A 16728-nucleotide genomic window follows, 5' to 3' on the forward strand; every position below is an offset into this window, starting at 1 on the left:
TAAGGAGGATAGAAGTTGCCCAGAGGAGGAAGTGGTTAAATCTGTTCAAGCAGGTTTGTGAGGAAAGACTCTAACAGAGGGGGTCCTGATGAACTAGGCTTTGAAGGTTGAGAAGGGGGCTTCCAGGGGCACAGGGGCATTTTTAAGCAGAAGGAACTGCATGGGTAAAGATTGGTAGACCTAGTTTTTTTTAGGAATTTCAAGTATTCTGGCGTGCATGCAGCCATGAAGTTAAGGGCAGGTTAGAGATTAAAGGCCAGTGGGTTTACCTGGGTTTCTGTAATATTTGAGCTTACTGATAACACTGATTGAGTTGTTTATTGATTTACTGCACAATATGACCTCAAGGTAGATCATACTGGGAGTGTCCATGATGCTTTATCAACTATCAAGGTGGAGAGGGCACCTGTACATGGAGTACAGGTGGCCCTGCTACTGGAATCAGCACCAGCCCCACCCACTTTCCCAGCACATAAATCTTCCAGCCTCTGGGCTGGAAGGGAAGCTCTGTATCCACAGGTCTGCAAACAGCAGCACAGACTGCTGAAAGCACAACTCAGAGGAGAAAATCTCAGCAGGAAAGTGGCCATGGACCTGATCCCAAGCTTTTCTGTGGAAACATGGGTTCTCCTGGCTACCAGCCTGGCTCTCCTCTATCTGTGAGTAACCGTCCAGGCTCATGTCCTCTTAACCTTGGACTTGGGGTGCTAACCAGGCTCCCCTTTCCATTATCTGTTTTGAAGACTAAAATAGTTATCAAGGGGGAAGTTCCTTAGGTGTTTGATGCTACAAACATATGAGGGATTGTTGTTGATCTTATGTAGACCCTTTGAAAGAGTAAAACTCCCTTACAACTCTCAATTTCTGTGGCCATGAGGGCTTAGTAATGTTATTTGCTCCTGGGCATGATCTTTCAAGTGACTACCAGTTTGGACCTAGACTAATCAACCAGAATTCAGCAGAGGCAGATTAGAAGCAATTGGTTCCTTTGCAGTGGGGTCCTCATCCCCTTCTCAAGGTCTGGGAATCCCAGAGGCAAAAGGAGTGGCTTGGGTTTTTGTCTCATTATCTTCACCTTCTGATGCCTGTGTCTGCTCCAAGAGACTTGTAGAAGAACTGTCCCCTGTGTTACTCAGGTGTCTCCTAATACCCTCCTTCCCACCCCCTTGCATCATTTACACAAGGCACCTGCTGCTCCCAGACTTTCCAGGCAGGTTGAAGATTGCTCCAACCCATCCTCAGACTCAGACCTTCCCTATTTTCTGTAACTCTCCTCTAGAAATCCTCTCCTAAGACTTAATTCCCCCATCCTGCAATTTACAGAACTTTTTACCCCTAAATGAGAAATCTCTAGAGAAGAGACCTGGAAGAAATCTTGACTTGTATTCTTTTCTTTCACCTTTTCCTTCCATTCTCTTGGAGAGTTGGCATCAGTGTAGAGATTTCTCTTCCCCCTGATATGAGATCTGCTAGCAACCTGTAAAGGCACTGGCTCCAAAAGCCAATTTGGATTCTAAATAGTTTTTACCTTTGAGTTACAATATAGGAGGATGAACCAAAACCATCCAGCAGAGGAATTACTCTCAATGCTTGGATTCCTGGCATCATGGAGCAGGTTGGAAGAGGTGTTATTTTAGATGTGTGGGTAGGGTTCAGCCTAGAGATCTCATTTGATCTCTATCTTAATTTCACTTTTTGAGAGCAGGAAATTATGAATACAGATGTGAACATAGGAAATATAAATCTCATTTTAATTCTTTGAAAGAAATTTTAGGAATTTCGGGTATTGTGGCAAAGTATTTTATGACTGATGACATTTTAAAATTAATTGATGTGGTTTAATTTCCTTCTATAATACGAAGTTTTTACTGTGATGAAACTATTTCTAACATGGACTTTCTAAAGGAGAAAAGAAAGCTGTTGGTTTATTATTTGTGACAACAAACATGCATAAATAACCTCATCCTTGTAGAGTAATGTCAGGAATGTGAAGCTAGGGTACAAACCTATACTTCTATGATAAACATTGTATATATGTGTGTGTGTGTGTGTGTGTGTGTGTGTGTGTATATATATATATATATATATATATTTAAATGTCCAGGCCCAGCAGGTTTTTAAAATCTCTCAGTGCAGGTGAATAAGTGAAACTGTGAGCCAGTGATGATATGAGAGGCATCCGGGTAGGAGTCAGGGTGAAGTGGAAGAATATTCCTCATCCCTCAGAGCAGAGACACTCCTCTGTCCTGGTCCCACAGGAGGTCCCTCACAGGGCAGCAGGGTTGGCATCTCTTCTGCTTGAAGCCTGGAGATTAGGACACCATCTAAGTCACTCTGTGTATGGTCTGTTTGGTAGTGGCTTTGTCACAAGATAGTGTCAACACTGGACATACAACACTGTAGACTTAGAGAGACTGATGCCACCAAGAATCAGTTGCTGTAGAGTAGACAATGCTCTTTTTGTCCCAATACAATGGAAACATAATAAAAGTAATCAGCTTTATTGTTAGTCCCTTAATTTGTACTGGAATCGGCACTACTCTACCAAAAGGAGGGAAGCTGGAGGGAAACCAAAGAATTCACCCAGCCCACCCTCTGCCTTAATATGGAACTATGTGAGTTTAGACACTAGACCGGATCTTTCCTTGAGGATTAATGTTTCTAACATCTACTCAATTACTTGGCTTCACTTGAGAGTTTGTACAACAAACTGAAAATTCAGAAGCAGAAATTGCGTTAATTGATTTGCCATGGTTGTGATTGCAAAAGAAGGAACTTGGTGGGACTAACTGAGGCCAACCCTGTTTCTGGCAGTCAGTGCACACACTTCCACCAACTGTTCTGGAGGAAGGATCCAAATGCCTTGGTGGGCCTGGCTGAAGTACCTCTGCTGGGACCTTCAAGTACATATCCTTTCATGAAATTTTTGGGGTTTATACCATCACATATTATACTATTTGCTGGATTTGAACTAAATATTTATATCCTGTACTGTTTTAAAGGCTAACCTCCAAAGAAGAGGAGACAAGGTCTTAATATGACTCTCTGGAACATTTCATTACTCATTTTATTTTGCTTAATGCATCATCTGCCATCAACAGGAAGGTACTGAAGTTTGGAAGGCCCCCTGTCTTTTAGCCAAAAGCTTTTGTAGGACATGTTGAACTATTCATATATAGCATATTTTTCAGCCACAATTTCCTCATTTGCTTCTGTAGAGTTAACCTATAGGCCTAGCAACATCATGGTGAAAATGGTTGTTGGTAGCCTCTTCCCTCAGCCTCTCTTCTTCCTCCACTGTGCCACCTGTCTGTAACACGGTAGTGGGAAGACTTGCAAGGATCCAGAACCCTCAGTTGTGATATTGCACACATGATACATGAAAGATAAGTTGCAAGCAGGCCTGCCATTGGGAACACCAGTCTTAATGGGTTTTTGAGATAGTTGATCCACAGAGGCAGCAAAGTAACTGCTTTGTGAGTGACCATCTTGAAAAAGGTGAGTGTGTCTGGCATTGTGCTTAGCAGGTAAGCATCACAGGTTGAAGGATCACATGCCAGAAAGGGAAGTATCGTCTGTAAATGGATTCTCTAGTCATTGGTTCCTTTATTCAGTATCATTCAGGAAACATATGAGTCAATCACCCTTCTCTATAACTCAAGTCAACCAAATTGTCTGACAACAGAGGTGTGGATGGAGCTGAAAGACACTCCCATTTCTACAGGGCCAATGGAAGCCTTGAACATAGTTTTCATTCTATAGAAGTAAGAATCCTGTGGCTGCTTCATAACATCTCTGTGAAGATAGTCTTAAGAAGTACCAGATTCTAAATCAGGGTCAGGGCACAGAGGGAAAGAAAAGCATAAAGGTCTTTGAGCAAACGGTAAGAACAATGTCACAGTAGGCTCTCAGTAACTCTCTTTTATTGAGTGGACCCCGTTATGCAAAATCTCATCATCACAGCAGAAAAATAATTTTTCCCCTTTCTACCTAGAAATAGAATCTCCAAATCATGGGAGAGTCAACTTACTAAATAGACATGAGTGAATTCTCTGGAAAAATTCCAGCCTGAATCACTCAGGAGCCCTCAAGTTTGGAAACATTTATGAAGTATTCACTCTAGTATTGGGACCATGAAGCCTTCAGCTGCTTTTAGCTACTGCATTACTTTTCATGGGTCACAGAGTGGAGGTGGGAAAGGAGAGGGTGAGTGAATGTAATTATTGCTGTTTTTGTTCATCACCTACATGCTCTCTTGACTGTTCCAGTTCTGAGTCAGTGACTGCCCAGCCCTACCATATTAAATGATGTCTGTGACCTGGCTTTCTTTTTCACTTTATAGATATGGGATCTATACACATGGACTTTTTAAGAAACTGGGAATTCCAGGGCCAAAACCTCTCCCTTTTTTGGGAACTCTCCTGGGCTACCGTAAGGTGAGTTTTATTTGAAGTTCTCCTTTGCTTCTTATGACTGGAAATTCCAGCTTAGTTCCATAATACACATGCCCCGGCTCTGGAGGAAGTTCTGAAGTTTCACACTTTCCAGGACTGTTGCCATAGGCCTCAACCGGTACATGGCCAGGTTTACTACAAGGCTCTATTTTCAGCTGTTAGGAGTCTCAGGTTTTCCTTCAGTTGGTCAACCCAGCTCTCTGGCTGATTCAGCACATGACTTGATGTTCCAACTTGTATGCATTGTGAAGAGGATTTTCTTTCTGCCATGTGCAAGTTCCCAAGAAGCAACAATCAGACTGTGTAGTAGGAGTAAAGAATGAAGGATGTGCCCAGTAGTGGCTCATTAAACTGTCTACTGTAAAGTCAGAGTTCCCTCTTTATAGCATAAGCTCTGGGTAGCCTTTTCGTTTCTTCCTCCTCTTGGGTAGTTTTTAAAATTCAGTTTATTAGGCAGCCTCAGTATTCATCATTTGGTAATTTGCACATACTTGAATTCTCTGAAGAACTGATAAACCCCTGCAGTTATTTCCATGGCTCTAACTAATCCTCTGCTACCCATGATATCTTCGGGGTTTGAGAGGTGGAAGAAGAGCTTTCTGTTTTACTTCTCTTCTTTCAAAGGAGGCATCTTGTGGGTGAGTCTGAGCATGGAGTATGTAGACTGTGACAAGATGGTGGTTGTCTATTGGCTTCAGATATATAACCATTGATCGAGTTGTATTTTCTTTTTCTTTTTAGCGTAGACAGACTCACTTATACAGAATCACTGGAAAGGAGATGGTTTGAGACATGTTTTAAAAAATTTAATATAACTGAGCAGAGTGTACTAGGTGACAAATGGACTGTGAGTTCTGGCAGAGCCTTTGTAGTTAACCCAGCTGATGCCTGAGCCAGGTCGTGGCCCCTGGACGGAACGTTATACATTTTTGTCCAAATGTAAGGAGGCAGAGACTTGTGTGCAGGCTCCTCTCTGCCTCAGATTTCCTTTCTGTCAGATGTGAAGCTTATTTCTCAGATCCCAGTTCTCCCAACTGAGATCTTCAGTGCCTCATTACCACCTAAGAAAATTTGTGCTTTTTTTCCCTCTGAAAGAGCAATAATTTCCTTTCTACCTTTCCCAGATCAGCCCCCTTAGTAGATACACTCCTAGATCCACACTTCTGGAACCTTCTTCACATAGTTAAAACATCGCAACTGAAAGCAACAGAAGGATTTTTAAAAGTTATATGTGAAAAGTCATATTAGGTGTTTTGATGTTCCCTGTCTTATGTGGAGTGGTGACATCTCCCATCTTTTCCAAGTTGAACTGGAAAACTGGAAGTTGGGTCCACTTTTTCATTCATTCATTCACTCACTCACCTTCTTTCTGAACAAACATGGCTTAGACTTATGGAATCTGCTGGAACAAAAGAGTTCACTAGTGTCTTTTATTTATTTATTTTTTTAAGATTGGCCCTGAGCTAACATCTGTTGCCAATCTTCCTCTTTTTTTTCTTCTCCCCAAAACCCCCCAGTACATAGTTGTATATACTCGTTGTAGTTCCATCTAGTTCTGCTATGTGGGACGCCACCTCAGCGTGGCCTGATGAGCAGTCCTAGCCCAGGATCTGAACTGGTGAAACCCTGTGCCACTGAAGTGGAGTGCGCAAAATTAACCACTTGGCCACGAGGCTGGCGCCCACTGGTGTCTTAAACTTCCTAATTCTGCTGGGATTCTAGAGAAAGCTCATGAGATAAATGAAAATGATGCTTAACTAGGAGATCAAAGAGTGTGCAGGCCACTCTTACTTTCTCTCAGCTTCAGTTTTTTCCTGTGTCCATGAAGGTAATAATTCAGAGGGTTATTTGATTCAGAGACAACACATGCACAAGCAAAAACACTTGAGAAAGACAAGGAGTTACTTAGTATTCACAGACATGGGTAAGTCATTTAATATCTGCAATACTCAGAGAAATTTCTAGAGTGACTTTAAATGTTCCATTTTGAACAGCTCCATTATTTTCTCTGCTTCCCCGTAAGACATCTATGAATAAGAGATTCCCTCTGCCAGTGAAAGATAGTAAGCCCAGTTTCGTGGGATTCAAATAATTTATGTCCCAATTAGAGGTAGGTTTCAATACATTTACATTAATAATCCTATTTTGTTTCTCCTTGCAGGGTTTCGGGGGTTTTGACACGGAATGTCTTAAAAAATACAGAAAAATGTGGGGGTGAGTATTCTGGAAACTTCCATTGGATAGGCTTGTTATGAATAGGTTTCCTGGAGTGAAAGATTATCTCAGTCCAGAGCCATTTTTAGAAACTTTAGAAATCAGGGAATGAAATTGCTCAGAATCCTACTATCAATTTTGATCGTTCCAAATCTTTTTCCGGTTGTAGGCACATTATTACACATTTGTGTTAGTATGTCTACAGTTTTCCTCTAGTGTTATGCCTTATGCACTTATCATATTTTTGATATATCTTCAAAGTTATAATTTTCATGACTGACTCTCATTAATTAATTTTTCTGTTCCTAGATAATTTACTTGCCATCCATTATTTACTAACCTTACTTCCATTTTGTAATAAAATATTTTAAACATGCAAAAATTTATGGAGTATGGTATAGGAAAAATCCACAGACACAACGCCTATACTTAACAAATGTTCTAATGTTATTTCCAGCCCTGATCTCTAGGGTTATAGATCATGTAATGTCAGGATGAAAGTCTGGATTTCCAGGTGTGGCTCCAACTGTAGAATCTGGCTTGTTAAATTTAATCAGCTCTGTTTTCCCAACAGGTTTTATGATGGTCGACAGCCTGTGTTGGCTATCACAGATCCAGACTTGATCAAAACTGTACTAGTGAAAGAATGTTATTCTGTCTTCACAAACCGGCGAGTAGGCATCCATTTTTTAAAATTAAAAACTTTACTTATTTATTAAGTTTTTATTTAGAAATAATTACGGATTCACAGGATATTCCCAAAATAAAAATTATAGGGAGATTACATGTTGTGCAGCTTTCATCCTGTTTCCCCCAGTAGTAATAACTTCATAATTATAGTACAGTATTAAAGCAGGAAACTGACATTAGTACTATCCATAGAGCTTATGCAGATTTCTTCAGTTTCATGTGCGCTCATTTGTGTGTGTGTTGTTCTATGAACATTTAACATATATGTAGATTTGTGTAATGACCACCACACTCAAGATACACAACTGTCCCATCACCATAAAGCTCCCTCTTACTATTCTTTTATAGGCATGATGTGTAGCTTGTGTTTTCTTCTTATCAAGGAGGATAAAAAGCAGAGAAAACACTTTTTTGTTTTGCTGAGGTTGATTTATCAATTTTTTCTTTTATGGGCTGTGCCTTTGATATCAAGTCTGAAAACTCTTCGTCTTCCACTAGGTCCTGAAGACTTTCTTCTATTACTTTTTCTTGAACATTATATAGCTTTACATTTTACGTTTAAATCTATGATCCATTTTGTGTTAAATTTTATATCAGGTGTGATGTTTTGGTCAAGGTTCACTTTTGTTTTTGGCCTATGGATATCTAATTGCTTCAGCACTGTTTGTGGAAAGGCTCTCTTTCCTCCATTTAATGGCTTTTGCACCATTGTCAAAAATCAGTTGGATCTATTTATGTGGGTCTAATGTTCATGCTCTATTCTATTAATTGATCTCTGTATCTATCCCTCCACCAGTACCACACAATCTTGATTACTGTAGCTATAGAGAAGTCTTAATATCACGTAGAGTGATTCCTCTCGCTTTCTTATTTTGTTTTTAGAATTGTTTCAGCTATTCGAGCTCCTTCATCCTTCCATATGAATTTAGGATAAGCTTCTCTATGTCTACAAAAAAATTGCTTGGATTTTGATATTATCTATTGATCAATTTGGGAAAAATCTTTACACTTACTAGGTCAAGTCTTTCAATCCATTAACACAGTATGCCTCTCCATTTATTTGGGTTTCTTTGATTCCTTTTACAAAGATTTTGCAGTTCCCACCACAGAGATCCTGTGCATGTTTGTTAAATTTACACCTGAAATATTTCATTTTCTTTGGAGTGAATGTAAATGGTATCATATTTTCACATATTCATTGTAGTTATATAGATGTGGTTGACTTTTGTGTGTTGATTTTCTATCCTACGACCTTGCTGAGCTAATTTATTATTTCCAGAGATTTTCTTTTTATGTTACTTGAGATTTTCTACATTGACAATTATGTCACCTGAAAATAGGAACACTTCTATTTTTTTCTTTCCAGTCTCTATGGTATTTATTTCTTTTTCTTGTCTTACTGTACTAGGTAGGACTTCCAGTATGATGATGAAGAGTGGTGAGAGTGGTTATTTTGCATTGTTCCTGAACTTAGCAAGAAGCATTCAGTTTTTCAACATTTTTAAAATTGTTATTAATTTATTTTTGACAAGTAAAAAATGTAAATATCTGCAGTGTACAATGTGATGTTTTGATATATGTATACGTTGTGAGATGATTACCACAAATGAATTAACATATTAATTAACTCCATAGTTACCTTTTCTTGTGTGTGTGGTAAGAACACTTAAGATCCACTCTCTTAGCAAATTGCAAGCATACAGTACAGTATTATTAACCATAGTCATAATGCTGTACATTTGGTCTCCAGAGCTTGTTCGTCTTGTAAGTGAAAGTTTGTACCCTTTGATCAATATCATCCCTTCCCCTTTTCCCTAGCCTCTGATAAACCACCATTCTACTCTCTGTTACTATCGGTTTGACTTTTTAAAAAAATTCTACATATGAATGAGATCATATGATATTTGTTTTTCTGTGTCGGGTTTAGTTCACTTAACATTTTGTCCTCCAGGTTCATCCATTTGTTCACAAATGGCAGAATTTGTTTCTTTTTCAAGGCTGAATTATATATATATATATATACATATACATACCGCATTTTATCTATTCATTCATCTGTCCACTTACATTGAAAGTAATTACTGATAGAAAGTATTTATTAATGCCATTTTGAATGTGCAGGTGTTTCATAGATGCTTTGTTTCTTCTTCCTCTCTTCATCCCATCTTCCTTTGTGATGTAATGTTTTTCTATAGAGGTGTGCTTTGCAGGCATCCATAGCATCTATGCTGGTTGTTGGTTTCCTCAGCAGCATAGGCTCCAGAGTCTTCTGCAGAGCAGGTCACAAAGATTCATGGTCACTCCCACTGCATGGCTGATACTGGCAGCCCCGGCCATTCTTCTCTGTTCCTAGTTGTCTCCAGATGTCTCAGCTATGCAGTCTCTGGATGGATTGAAACCAAAGCAGGTCATTTGTTCAGTGCACTGAAAGGCTGGGGAAACTGGTCACTTACTCTGCTGTGCTATTCCTGGCAAGGGGAACTCTCTCAGCCTGGAGAGTTCCCTCTTAGTGCTGATCAGTGCTGGCCTGTGGGATGAAATGAGGCAGACAAAGAGAAACTATTTCCTCTACAAATTTTGTGCAGTATTCTTGTTTCTTTTGGTCCACTGTGTTGCTGAAGCTTCTTAAGTAGGCTTCTGAGCTCTCCTATACCTGTTTTCCTTTTGTCAACATCTGTATATTGTTTGTGGGTGATGGATGTTTGAGTCTCCTACTCCGCCATCTTGGTGATATCACTCTAGTCTTTCATCATAAGTGTGATGTTAGCTGTAGGTTTTTAATAGATGTTCTTTATGAAGTAGAAGAAATTACCCTCGCTTCCTAGTATTTATCATGACTGGGTGTTGGATGTATCCATTTTAATACAAAATATAATTTTGGAAGATGAAATAAAGTCTCAAGCAGCTTAGCTTGGTAGGCCAGTCCCAATCTAGAAATATAATTATTTCTTTCTTTTCCTTTCTATACCTGAAGAAAAAATGTAATGGAAAGGGATTGCCATGTGATTGTATCACTTCTTCAGAATAGCAAATAGATTACCAATGTTTTAAGTATTAAATATTATTTATTTAAAAATCACCATATCAAGAAATCTCTTATTTTGAGTTGCTTTTGCTGTACATATATTTAAAGACAGAACTAGTCTGAGGCAACATACAGTTTGACAAGGCCATCTGGATATCTATCATGAATCCCTTTCTGCTCTGCAGCCCTGGAGAATGAACCAGGGCTCTTTATGTTCTATTCTCATGGAAGAACAGTTTCCCTACCACATGAGTCATTTGCATTTAAAAGGAGATTGGAGTATAAAGGCTGGAAACAACATTGGGTGGCTAGATGTCTCCTTCACCTTCACAGGAACCTAGACATTTGGGATAAATATTTATTGATCACCTATCATAGGATCTGCTACTAAGTAGATAGTCACTAAATATTTGTTGAGTAATTGATGCACATTTAACAAATTTTTCACAAGTGTTGAGACCTCCAAAACTTATGTAGGGCAAAATGTCTTTTGCCTTTGAGTCTAGTCTTTTGGTCCAGTGGGGTTTATGAAAAATGCCATCTCTATATCTGAGGATGAACAATGGAAGAGAATACGAACTTTGCTGTCTCCAACCTTCACCAGTGGAAAGCTCAAGGAGGTAAGAAAGTAGAAACTTTTACTTAGAAACTTAAAGAATACATCTGGGTTCACGTAAAAAATAAGATCATAGTCTTTTTTAAGTGGTATTTTGCTGAATTTGAGCTGCCTAAAAATGGTGTTTTCTTTTTGTTTCCTAGAAGAGACATTATAACATACATTATACAATGTCATTTGCTGCTCCATGCATGTGAAAGCTAGGTCTTTCTAGGACTTGAGTCTCCTCATTTAACTTTGTGTGGTGTTGTATATTGTGTCTAGATGTACCCCATCATTGGCCAGTATGGAGATGTGTTGGTGAGGAACCTGAAGAAAGAAGCAGAGAAAGGCAAGCCCATTGCCTTGAAAGAGTAAGTAGGAGTGCACATGCTGGGATTCTGAGCTCAGTCAAGAGACCCTCCAACTACCTGCCATGCAACCCAAATTCAAACTGTTGAGTTATTCTAGTGAACAAACAGAAGTAGGTGTGTGGTGCTACAATTCCAATGGGCCACCCAAGGAGTGCAGGGCAGCAAGGAGAGAATGGGTCTTCTCCTGTGTACATGAAACAGGATTAGTTTATCTGCTTATTTATCAACTTGTATATTCTGGAATTCAAAACTATGTAGTTTCGAAAGAAGAAACATGATCATACCAAAGTTTTCAGTGTGGAGGGTATGGAATGGTGAAAAGAAGACGTTTGGTACATATCGATGGACAGTGCGTGGAGTAGGAAAGTTACAACGTGGAACTTGGAACAACTTAAACCCCTTCATGATTTCATTGAGCATACCAGCAAAATACTAAATACTAAATCTTACCACCACTTCCCCTTCCTTCAGTCTCAAAAGAGAGAAGGCCCCAGATAGGCTATGCATATGGTGATCATATCATCTATTGCATAAACTTGTATATGTAATTATGCAGGAACACCAATGTAAACTGGGACCGTCTTGGGGAAAACTGGGGGCATATGATCACTTAGCTATGGGATCCCCCAATCAATTTTGGATGATTTATTATTATTATTTTGTAACTAGGGACATTCTTAGTTTTTACATTACAGAAATGAGTCTGTACCCAGGGCAACTGAGATTACTGGAGTTGAGGAGGAATGGTTCTTTCAGGAGTCTTAGCAGGAGTGTAGAGAAGGAGGGGTGACATTACCGGCAAATTAGAATAGGGGTAATTCCTTTGTAATGTGCTAAAGAAGAGTCAGCTTTCAGTATAGATACTGTGGTGAGGCTCAGTGTCATCTCTCTTGACTACCCTAGGAAGAGTTAATTATTCCACCCTTTGTCCTGCTCAGACACAGTGCTTATATACCTACTATTGCCCGTACTCTGTACATCATATGGTAGTTTGTCTGATTATGGTTCTCTATCCACCTATGACTCAGCTCCTTCAACTCAGAGGAGGCTCTAAGATGCCTTAGTGCCCCATCTCCCCTAACACAGGGCCAACTGCATCACTGGCACATGATAAACACCTCATAAGTGAGTGTGATGGTAGCGTAGACTCTTCAGATGATCCAGTAAAAGGTTCTGAAGGTATGTGTCTCTTTACCTGTATTGCCTGGGAGCATGAACTTACATGCAGTTCATGCTGTGTATTTTGCATAAGGATAGTAAAGAGGTGCTGATTTTAGCTTTCCATGTCTTTCTTTCTCTCCTCAGCATTTTTGGGGCCTACAGCATGGATGTGATTACTAGTACATCATTTGGAGTGAACATCGATTCCCTCAACAACCCACAAGATCCCTTTGTGGAAAATACAAAGAAACTCTTAAGATTTGATTTCCTTGATCCATTCATTCTCTCAATAAGTATGTGGACTACAATTTTTCTTTTCCTGCCTTCCTTCCTTCTTTCCTTCCTTCCTAAATGGGCTTTATTAATACATACTTCACATATATAACTCAACCATTTAAAATGTACAACTCAATTTTTTCACATTTTAAGTATCCACCCACAGATGCATGGCTAAAGAAAATGTAGTTTATATATAAATTGGTATAGTATCCAGCCATAAAAGTGAAGGAAATCTTGCCATTTGTGACAACATGAATGGACCTTGAGGGCATTATGCTAAGTGAAATATCTGACGGAGAAAGACAAATACTGTATGATCTCACCTATATGTGGAACCTAAAAAGAACCAAAACCACCAAACTGATAGAGAAAAGAAATCAGTTTTGTGGATACCAAAGGTGGGGTAGGGGATAGGGGGATTAGGGGGAGGTGGTCAAAAGATACAAACTTTTGGTTATAAGTTAAGTCCTGAAGATGTAATGTGCAACATAATGACTATAGCTGATACTGCTGTATGGCATATTTGTAACTTGCTAAGAGAGTCAAATCTAAAAATTCTCATTGCAAGAAAAAATGTATTCTTTTGTAACTATATGAGGTGATGGATGTTAACTAAACTTATTGTGGTAATCTTTTCACTATATATATATAAATATATATATATAATATACATATATATGTCAAGTCATTATGCCATACATCTTAAAATTATACAGTATTGCAGATCAATTATAATTCAATAAAATTGAAAAAGATTTTTATTCCATTCAAAGATATGTGTAACCATCACTATAGTCAATTGTTAGAACATTTTTGTCAACAGAGATACTCTGTATTTTTTAACTACTACTTCCCTCTCCTTAGTCCTAAGCAAATGCTAATTTACTCTGTCTCTATAGATTTAGGTAGCTTGGAAACTTCGCATAGATGGAATCATACAAATGTGGTCTTGTGTGGCTGGCTTTCTTCCTTTAGCATAATGTTTTCAAGGTTCATCCGTGTTGTAGCATGTATCAGTACTTCATTTCTTTTTATGGTCGAATAGTATTCCCTTGTATGGACATACCATGTTTTGTTTATCCATTCATCAGTTGATGGACATTTGAGTTGTTTCCAGATACTGGCTATTGTAAGAGTACTGCTATGGACATTCATGTGCAAGATTTTTTTAATCTACGTACCTGTTTTTGATTCTTTTGATAGTGTACTCAGGGGTAGAATTGCTGAGTTGTATACTTATTCTGTGTTTAACCTATTAAGGAACTGCCAAACTGTTTTCCACAATAGCTGCACCATTTTCCATTCCCACCAGTGATGTATAAAGTTTCCATTTTCTTCACATCCTTACCAACACTGGTTCAATACTTTTTTGTTTTTTGATTATGGCCATGCTAGTGGGTGTGAAGTGGTATCTAATTGTGCTTTTGATTTGCATTTCCCTAATGGCTAGTGACGTTGAGCAACATTTTACATGTTGTTGACCATTTTTATACCTTCTTTAGACAAATGTACATTCAAAGCTTTTGACCATTCATAGTTGTGTTGTTTGTCTTCTTGTTTGTAAGAGTTCTCTATGTACTCTATGTATCCTTATCAGATATACAATTTGAATTTCCCCCCCCATTTGGTAGGTATCTTTCATTTTCTTGATAGAGTTCTTTGAAGCAGAAAGTTTTAAATTTTGATGATGTACAATTTATGTATTTTTTATTTCATTGCCAGTACTTCCGGTGTCATATCTAAGAATCTATTGCCTAATCTGAGGTCATGAAGATTTACCCCTTGATATTCTTCTAAAATTTATATAGTTTAGTTCTTATGTCAGATGTTTACTCCATTTTGAAGTATTCTTTTTTTGTGTTTATGGAGTGAGGTAAGAGACCAACTTCATTTTTTTGCATGTGGCTATCGAGTTTGTTGAAAAGAGTATTTTTCCCCACTGGACAGTATTGGAAACTTTCTCAAAATCCAGTGTAGTATAGACACATCAGTTTATTTGTAGACTCTAAATTCTATTCCATCGATCTCTATGTCTATCCTTATGACAGTACCACATTACCTTGATTGTTAAAGCCTTGTGGTAAATTTTGAAATCGGAAGTGTGAGTCCTACAAATTTATTCTTTTTTTTTCAAGATTGTTTGGCTGTTCTGGGTACCTTTCAATTCCATGTGAATTTTAAATTCACTTTGTCAATTTCTATAAAGAACCTCGCTAGGATTCCCTAGGAAACACCTTAAATCTTTAGATCAACTTGGAGAGCATTGCCATCTTGACAATATTAGGTATTCTGTTCTTTTCTTTCTTTCTTTCTTCCTTCCTACATTCCTTCCTTTCTTTTTCTTTCCTTTCTTCCTTAAGAAAGAAAGCCAACACTTGTGTCAATCTTCCTCTATTTGTTGTATGTGGGACACCACCACAGTATGACTTGGTGAGTGGAGTGTTGGTGTGTGCCTGAGATCTGAACCTGTGAAACCCAGGCTGCAGAAGCTGAGTGCACGAACTTAACCACTAGGCAACCAGGCCAGCTCCTCTGTTCTTTTTGAAGTTTATGTAAATTGAGTTCTTTTCTTAATTTCTTTTCTGAATTGTTTGTTGCAGTGTATGGAATACAGTTTATTTGTATATTGATTTTGATCCCTGAAGCTGAACTAGTTTATTATATCTAAGTGGTTTTTAATGGATTCTTTAGGATTTTCTATATATAGAATCATGTTATCAGATAATAGAGAAACTAGTTCTTCATTTCTTAGTGGATGTCCTTAATCAGGTTCTGATTTCCTTCTATTCCCAGATGATTGTGTGTGTGGTATTTTTTTTTTTATTTTGGTGTGGAAGATTTGCCCTGAGCTAACATCTATTGCCAGTCCTCCTCTTCTTGCTTGAGGAAGATTGTCCCTGAGCTAACACCCATGCCAATCCTCCTCTATTTTGTATGTGGGACGTTGCCACTGCGTGGCATGAGTGGTGTGTAGGTCCGTGCTGGGGAACCAAACTGGTGAAGCCTGGGCTGCCAAAGCAGAGTGTGCGAATTTAACGACTATGCCATGGGGCTGGCCGCAGACTGAGTGTTTTTAACGCAAAAGGATTTGGAATTTTGTGAATTGCTTTTTCTGCATCTTTTAAGATGATCATGTGGTTTTTGTTTTTTATTCTACCGATATGGTGTATTACACAACCTTGCATTCCTGTGATAAACCTCACTTGCTTATGGTGTATACCTTTCTTTATATTTTGCTGGATTCAGTTTGCCAGTATTTTCTTGAGGATTTGTGCACAAGATATATTGTTCATAAGATATGTTGGTTTATAGTTTTCTTTCCTTGTGATGTCTTTGTCTGTTTTTAGTATTAGTGTAATATTAGCCTTATAGAATGAGTTTGGAAGTATTCTCTGCTCTGTTATTTTTTGTAAGAGTTTGTTAAAAATTGATGTTAATTCTTTTTAAAATAATTGGTAGAATTCCCCATTGAAACCATCTGGAGTTGAGCTTTTCTTTATGGGTAGGTTCTTGATTACTAACTCAATCTTTTTACTTGCTGTAGGTCTATTCAAATCGTATATTTCCTTTTTAGTCATTGAGGTCACATTGGTTTATAACATTCTATAAATTTCAAGTGTACATCACTGTATTTCAACTTCTGTGTAGACTACATCATGTTCACCACAAAAGTCTAGCTGCCACCCATCACCATACACATGTGCCCCTTACCCCTTTCATCCTCCCCCACCCCATTCCCCTTTGGTAACCACCACAGATTGTCTATTTCATCTTGAATTAGTTCCCGTAGTTTTTGCCTTTCTAGGAAATTGTCCATCCCACCTAAGTTATCTGAATTATTGGTGTACAATTCTTCATAGTATTCCTTTATAGCTTTTAATTTTTTTAGTATCAGTAGTACTGTCCCCTCTTTTGTTTCTGATGCTAGTAATTTGA

At 38.4% G+C, this 16728-nt stretch overlaps 1 protein-coding gene across 1 annotated transcript in view; it reads left to right on the top strand.

The window, feature by feature from the left end:
* Positions 1-531: 531 nt before the first annotated feature.
* The window catches only part of LOC124242227 (cytochrome P450 3A12-like), a 28597-nt gene continuing 12400 nt past the window's right edge, over positions 532-16728 (top strand). Inside the window, exons 1-7 of the mRNA XM_046667033.1 lie at positions 532-659; positions 4343-4436; positions 6616-6668; positions 7243-7342; positions 10890-11003; positions 11264-11352; positions 12658-12806. Of these exons, the coding sequence (XP_046522989.1) occupies positions 589-659; positions 4343-4436; positions 6616-6668; positions 7243-7342; positions 10890-11003; positions 11264-11352; positions 12658-12806 (670 nt within the window). The 5' untranslated portion in view covers positions 532-588. The remainder of the gene's footprint in view (positions 660-4342; positions 4437-6615; positions 6669-7242; positions 7343-10889; positions 11004-11263; positions 11353-12657; positions 12807-16728) is intronic.

The sequence above is a fragment of the Equus quagga genome, chromosome 7, assembly GCF_021613505.1.
Source record: "Equus quagga isolate Etosha38 chromosome 7, UCLA_HA_Equagga_1.0, whole genome shotgun sequence".
Taxonomy (NCBI): domain Eukaryota; kingdom Metazoa; phylum Chordata; class Mammalia; order Perissodactyla; family Equidae; genus Equus; species Equus quagga.